The sequence below is a fragment of the Triticum dicoccoides genome, chromosome 1B (genome assembly GCF_002162155.2).
Source record: "Triticum dicoccoides isolate Atlit2015 ecotype Zavitan chromosome 1B, WEW_v2.0, whole genome shotgun sequence".
Lineage (NCBI taxonomy): Eukaryota > Viridiplantae > Streptophyta > Magnoliopsida > Poales > Poaceae > Triticum > Triticum dicoccoides.
This window is the reverse complement of record NC_041381.1, coordinates 578,127,425-578,135,045: the sequence shown is the minus strand read 5'-3', so window position 1 is coordinate 578,135,045 and position 7,621 is coordinate 578,127,425. Positions and strand designations below refer to the sequence as shown.

General features: G+C 50.8%; 1 protein-coding gene across 1 annotated transcript; it reads right to left on the bottom strand.

Moving 5' to 3' along the window:
• Window positions 1–6,286: 6,286 nt before the first annotated feature.
• Window positions 6,287–7,240, bottom strand: LOC119309120 (transcription initiation factor IIB-like). The gene has a single exon (XM_037585193.1). It carries the CDS (start codon window positions 7,238–7,240, stop codon window positions 6,287–6,289), a length of 954 nt encoding a protein of 317 aa, XP_037441090.1.
• Between the last annotated feature and the right edge of the window lie 381 nt (window positions 7,241–7,621).

Genomic DNA, 7,621 nt, shown 5'->3' with positions numbered 1-7,621 from the left:
ACTTCTTCCATTCATGCACTCGACTTGGAACTTCGTTCAGTCGAGTCATCAAGGACTGAAGGTCGTTCTGAAGTGCTTCTCCTGGCCAGAGCGCCGTGTCGATGCGTGATGTCGCGACCTTCAGCCTTGCAAGATAGTCAACAACAGCAGCAAGTCGAGATTCAAGTCAGAGCACGTTCATCGTAGCTTCATCCTTCACGGGAGAGTTGATGGGGTCCAATCCAGTTTCCACTCGACTAGTCTCTTCTTCAAAGTTTTGACAGAATTCTGTGGATATGGTCCAAGGATAAGCTAATGTTCCCATGAAGTCAGTAATTACCAGTCGGATATTAGGGATTACCTTCGAGCATGAGGAATAACTTCTTGGCGAGCCCTCCCAGATAAGCCTCCAAGTCACTCTTCTTTCCAGCCAGTTCGCTAGCTTTGTCACTCAGGGCTACCTTCTCACACTTCTGTTGAGTGACCTCCTTGTTGGCCGCATCGAGAGCAGCTTTCAGAGTGGCATTCTCCTCTTCAAGTTTGCTGACCAAAGCCAACTTCTCTTCTGCAAGTTTCGTCTTGTCCGACGCCGCTTTCTGCGCCTCGGCGAGGTCAAGGTCCTTCTTCTTCAGAGCATCCCTCAGTTTATCTGTAAAATTACAATAAGATCAGACTCGGGAACGGACAAGAAGCAAGGACAGTCGTCAGGATTCTCACCAAACATACCTTTTGCCTCCTCCTTCGCCTTCGTGAAGTTCTCCTGGACAAGCTTCAGGTCAAGTTCGAGTTGGATATGCTTGTTCTCCAATTCGGTATAATGAGCTGAAAGCTCGCACGATCTCTGCAAAAAACCAATCGACAGACGTCAAAGATAGGTCACTTCCGAGTGACTAAGAGAAAAATTGTAGTATTTCTAAGACTACAGCTGAATCTAAACATTCAACTGTAGTCTCGGGGACTACACCCAGTGGGTGCACTCAGCGTGCCCCCACTAGTTCTATCAGCTAGACTCAAAGTCGATCAGTCGACCCAAAAAAAAGGTGTGTGTGCGTTCTTCAGACTATAGTCGACTGCCAGCAGTCGACCATAGTCTCGGGGACTACACCCAGTGGGTGCACTCAGCGTGCCCCCACCGGTATACGATTCCATTCGACCAGATCGAGTGAAGACAGTAATGAGGAAAAAGAAAAACTCAAGACATAAAGACTATAGTCCACTGCCAGCAGTCGACCATAGCCTTGGGGACTACACCCAGTGGGTGCACTCAGCGTGCCCCCACTAATCCAGATTCATTCGACACACCAGTGGGTGTACAACAGATACTAAGATTTTCAGAAAGAAAAGTTTCTAGATAACATATCCTAACAGAACAGGCAATGATCGACCAACCTGAACATTGCTCTGAAGGGCTGAACTGGCGTCATAAGCTGCTTGACTGGCGTCTCGGATCGCCTTCACTTGCTCCATCATAACCCCCGCCTGGCGTATGGCTTCTTTAGCAGCACTCGCTCGGTCTTCAGGGATGTGGTGGGTAGAGAAAAGTGAAGGCTGGCCAGCACTCAGCGATGAAGGGCGAGCACTCGTCAGCGACACCGCAAAGGATACGGTAGGCCGAGTGACACTGTCACCCTCCGCAACCAACGTCTCAGACGCCGATACGACCTGAGCTACCTTGCCAGCGGACGCTCTCCTATTCCTCCTCTGCCTCAGTGGTTCCTCGTCTTCATCATCATTAGGAAGAACAATGATGACATTAGATGGAGCTGCAGAAAAGAGTCGAAGTTAAAAACGAAGATTCCATCGACTGAAAACGAAACTTCAAAGGTCGTACCAGGGTTGGAAGTGATGGCATCCTCCATTTCTTGATCATCAGGTCTGGCCGAGGTATCAGAAGTAGCAGCACTGCAGTTTCAGAAATTAGTTGACCAGCTAACGAATCGACCAAGAATAAATCCATGAGAAACAAGAGGACACGAGCTATGTCATTACCCAGAAATAGTGGGAATCACCATCTTCATTTTCGGCAAAGCCTTCGTCGGCCTCGACGGCACCACTCGAGATTGCTTCGGCGCTTTCTCAGTCGGCGCCGGAGAGGTCGTCTGAGGACGCTTGGTCGATTGCACAGCAGGTGCGGCCCCCTTGCCGCGCTCGACCGCAGGGTCATGAGCAAGCTTGGACCTTCTTTCAGAACGGGGAGGCGCAACTTCCTCCTCTTCCTCCTCATCGGAGCCAGCATCTTCATCACCCTCGTCACCATTTGATTCCCACTCCTCTTGACTTTCACCTCCACTTCCCTCCTCCTCCTCAGTCTGCGCTTGCGCCCCGTTGGGCATCGAATACAACTCAGTGGTAGCCTGAAAGACAAACAAACAAGACAAAAATCGATCGGCTGATCTACAGCAAAACAGAATCGACGGGATGTGATTACAGTCGGAAATAAGTGGTCATACCTTGTCTGCCTCATAAGATTGGTCGAGCGGCGGGATCCTCCAGGCCCCACGAGGGTTGTCCTTGTTCCCTATGATGGCAGTCATCCACCTCTCCAGTGTGACATCGTCAACCTCCTCGGGGTGGACCCGGGTGGTGTCTTCAGTACTAGAGTACAACCACATCGGGTGGCCCGGTACTGGAGTGGCTGGATGCGCCGTCGAAGGAAGACCTCCAGAAGATCCATGCCGGTCACACCATCGCGAATGAGTTGGACGACCCGCTCCATCAACATTTTAACCTGAGCCTTCTCCTCCGGAACTACTTTCAGAGAAGACGGCTTGTTCACTCGACTCATGGAGAAGGGAGGCAGTCCGGTCGACTACCCTGGTGTCGACTGGTCTCGGCAGTAGAACCAGGTGGACTGCCACCCTCTAACTGACTCGGGAAGGGTCATAGCCAGAAAAGCACTCTTACTCCTCATCTGGACCCCGAGACCCCCGCACATCTGAATAACCTGGGTTCTCTCGTCATTCGGGCTAGCCTTTTTCACCGTCTGGGAGCGACAGGTGAAAATGTGTTTGAAGAGGCCCCAGTGCGGCCGGCAACCCAGGAAGTTTTCGCACAGAGAAACGAAAGCAGCGAGATAGGCAATATAATTGGGTGTGAAGTGGTGGAGCTGAGCCCCGAAGAAGTTCAGAAACCCCCTAAAGAAAAGATGCGGTGGCAAAGAAAATCCACGGTCGACATGAGTCGCTAGGAGGACACACTCACCCTCCTGAGGCTGCGGCTGCCACTCCATCCCCAGAAGCCTCGCTGCTCCGTGCTCGATCAGCCCTTCATTGGCTAGGTCATCGAGATCCTTCTGGGATGGTCGAGCGGATCCAATCCCCTTGGATCCAACCTTGTGGCAGGCGGGACCGCGACGAGGATTCACCCCGACTAGTGGCTCTCCCCTTCGCCTGCGCCGTCGCCTTCTTCGCCCGCTCCAAAGCGCCGTCTTCTCCTTCACCATTGTTGCCGACGAGGCTGGTATGGAGCAACGGCGCCGAACAGATAGCAAGGGCAGCGGATGAATCTGAAGACGGGAGAGAGGAAAATGAGGGAGCACTGTTCAAAAACCTCCGCCCGGTTCCTTATATGGAGTCGCTTCCGAGTGGCTGACTGGTGGACCCGGGCAATCCTGTCAAATCCCGAAACAGTCGCACGAGGGATACGTGGCAAAAAAGGCGGCGCGGGGATCAAGGCATGTCTGCCTTATCCCATCTGAGTACCGCGGCCTTCTCCGCTTTGCGCGCTTCCCAAAATTCGGATCCCACTAAATCCGCTAACCGCAGAGAAACTTGTCAGACGGAAGATCTCCTGCGATCCGTCGCTCGGAGATCTCCAAGTGTAGAAAGATCACTCGACCTATATCCAGAATGGACCAAGGCGATTGAAAAAGAAGTTGATACTGTCACCTACGGTCAGTTGATCCAGAACAAGACATACTCACGACATAGAAAGAAGAGTCGGAAGAATTCTCAACTCCTTCCTCACTCAAACCTCGATCCATTTGGGGGCTAATGATGAATTCATGTACTTAGGGTAGGGTCATGAACCTGTCCCAGGTACCCTCCCCAAGGACATCTACAGAAGAAACCGCCTTCCAGTCGATCAAGGGAGATCTCACTCGACGCACTGGAAGACACTCGACAAACTTGAAGACACTCGACCATGAAGACTCATTCGACCACCAAGAGTTCAAGATCTACTCTGTATCGAAACGGTATGTAATTAAGTAGTCTTTATGGTCATGATGGCACTTTATGTAAGGCGTTACCAGTAACGTCAGGCCTTAATGTACTTTAACCCTCCGCTACGTGGGCTGGCTGGGGTCTTGGCGTCCTCTATATAAGCCACCACCCTCCACTGGCAGAAGGGTTCGCACCCCTGTAACTCTCACACATATAATCCAGTCGACCGCCTCCGGGCTCCGAGACGTAGGGTTGTTACTTCCTCCGAGAAGGGCCTGAACTCGTAAAACCTCTGTGTGCACAACTACTCCATAGCTAGGATCTTGCCTCTCCTTAGTACACCCCTACATTACTGTCAGGCTTAGAACCATGACACCTAGGTTTTCTGCTTCGGGCTTTGGTACGGATGGCCACGCATATTCACGAGTAGTGTACTTAGCAACGATGTTTCAGAAATAATTGAATTGGACATGTACTCTGTTTGGTGTAGTGAATATCATCATTTTTAATACTCCCCCTCCGGTCCATATTAATGGTCGCTAAGTACAAAACATAGTAATTGACTGCTCTTTATATTTTCGCTAAGTACAAAACATAGTAATTGACTGCTCTTTATGTTTTTCAGGATCCCTCCTGCCACCGCAAAAACAACATGGTTGCGTAATCTCAGCTCAACAACACAAGTCAGATTCTTTCAATTAGTGTATAACACCAAAAGTTTCTTTCGGTACTTTGCCATATGTGTGCACTTAGCAACCATGTTTTGGAAAAAAATGAATTGGACATGCACTCTGTTTGGTGTAGTGAATATCAACATTTTTAATACTCCCTTCGGTCCATATTAATTGTCGCTGAGTACAAAACATAGTACTTGACCCCCTCTTTATATTTTTCAGGATCCCTCCTACCACTGCGAAAACAACATGGTTGCGTAATCTCAACTAAACAACACATGTCAGATTCTTTCAATTGGTGTATAACACCAAAAGATTCTTTCGGTACTTGTAGCAACCATGTTTCAGAAATAATTGAATTTGATATGTGCTCTATTTGGTGTAGTGAATATCAACATTTTTAATGCTCCCTCTGGTCCATATTTGTCACTTAGTACAAAACATAGTACTTAACCCTCTCTTTATATTTTCGAGGATCCCTCCTTCCGCCACGAAAACAGCATGGTTGCGTAATCTCAGCTCAACAACACATGACAGATTCTTTCAAATTGTGTATAACACCAAAAGATTCTTTCGGTACTTTGCCATCTATATGTACTTAGCAACCATGTTTCAGAAATAATTGAATTGGACATGTACTCTATTTGGTGTAGTGAATATCATCATTTTTAATACTCCCTCCGGCCCATATTAATTATCGCTGATTACAAAACATAGTACTTGACCCCCTCTTTATATTTTTGAGGGTCCTCCTCTCAGATTCTTTCAATTGGTGTATAACACCAAAAGATTCTTTCGGTACTTTCCCATATGTATATCTGAACATTAGTCATTGTAATGTGTGAATTCAATTACTTCAGTTTTGTTTTCGAATGGCCATATTCGGCAAGGGTATACATCACATTGCCATGCCACTTTTGTTTCCGAAGTTATTCATGTTGTGGTTTACGGATTTTGGTCGGCTAAAATGCTCTGAAATCATCTATTTCAGTTTTTAATCTGGCCATTCTGGTTTCAATTTCAATGAGATTTAAGCAAATTTCAAAATTTGTTTGAACCTAGCCGGTATTGAAGCGTCACCCACTTCTTTGAGACTGCCGCCGCCTTTTTCACCTCATTGTAATGTGTGATGAATTTTCGGCGAAAAATGCCGAGTCCTCGAAATTATTAGCCTCACGTTCATGAGACCATTATAATTCACGAGTAGAGTAGTGTACTTGGCAACCGTTCTTGAGACCTCGGTTCGTGAGTTTAATCGGATCAAACGAACTAAGCACGGATTCATTCACGAATGATATGATTCAGCACTTAGAAACGAAGTCCAACACAAACTTCACATGCCCAAGACTAAGATAGTTGCCAAGAACAGCACACGTTTGTAATTGTGGACATGGCAAACATGCATGCATGTGCCAAGGACCTGCCAAACAGCGAAGGATCAAGAAGCGTTAATGTCGTGGGCGCTCCGGCTCAGCCGAAGAGCATCTGGGCGTGCGGGGTGAGGTCCTTCTGCGCCTCCTTGATGGTGCCCTCGGCGACGCCGGTGGCGACGGACACATCCTTGACGGACCTGCCGGCGCCCGCACGCTGCACGACCATGTAGATAATGGCGGCGGCGACCGACTCCGGGTTGCGGCGCACGTCGAGGCCTTCCTCGACCCTCCGCACGGCCTCCTGCGCGTCGCGCACCTCCTGGTTGCCCAGGCCGAGCCGGGAGCAGAAGCGGCGCAGGTAGTCGGAGGCGCTCACGACGCCGATGTCCATCACCTGGCCGTCCTCCTCCCCGAGGAGCTTCTTGATGTGCGTCGTCATCTTGCCGACGTCCTTCTTGGCAGCGACGCCCCCGGCGGTGACGGAGGCGAGCTCCTTGTACGTGCGCGGCATGCCGAGGTTGCGGCAGGCGATGTAGAGGCAGGCGGCGTAGACGGAGTCCCGCTTCCGGCCGCGCGGGCACCCCTTGGCCTCGTCCAGCTTCTTGAACGTCTCCTTGGCCAGGTCGCGGATGGTGGCCACGAGGCCGAGTCGGTCGGCCATGTCGGAGATGCCGCGGAAACCGTCGACGAGGGTCTTGTCGGAGGCCGCCTCCGCGTCCGGCACCGACATCCTCGGAGGGGCGTTGGCCGCCACGCCGGTGGTGGAGGACTTCTTGGGCCTGTTGGTGTAGTCGATGGCGGTGGAGAGCTTGGCGGCGAGGAAGGGGTCGCCGGAGGCTCCGACGCGGCTGGGGTCGCGGTCCTCGCCGCCGCCGTCGTCGGCGAAGTTGCGCCACTCGGAACCCTCGTCGATGTAGTGCGCGTCGAGGACGAGCGCGCACTCGGTGCAGATGGTGTCGCCGGTGCCGTGGTCCAGGACAACCTCCGTCGCGCGGCGGCACTCCGGGCAGTACATGCGCTCGTCGGCCGCGGAGCAGGTGCTGGTGTACATGGCTGCTGCTGCCGCCGCCGCCGCCGTGTGCGCAGTTTTGGATGATTGTGGCAACGGAGCTGGGGAAAAGGGTCTGAGAAGGTTGGATTTGGGACCTTGGGCTGCTATATTTATGGACGCTTAGGTCGGTTCGTGGGTGATTTGGAGCTGAGCACGAGTTCGACTCGGTTTCGTACGTCCGCGGAAAGTCCTTGCAAGTTTTTTTTTACAACTTTTTTCATTCAAATCACAAAACAGTACAAAGTAGATGACCCTTACAAGCACACTGAAACGCAAATACAAACGACCATGAACACCTAGAGTACCCTAAGACAACCCTAATCGTAAGAAGATCTCCGGAGCCCCGTATCATCATCCTTGGATATTAAGAGAAGACCCCTG

Excerpts from the sequence above, each read along its gene's own strand:
- LOC119309120 (XM_037585193.1), bottom strand. The coding sequence starts at position 7,240 with ATGTACACCAGCACCTGCTCCGCGGCCGACGAGCGCATGTACTGCCCG.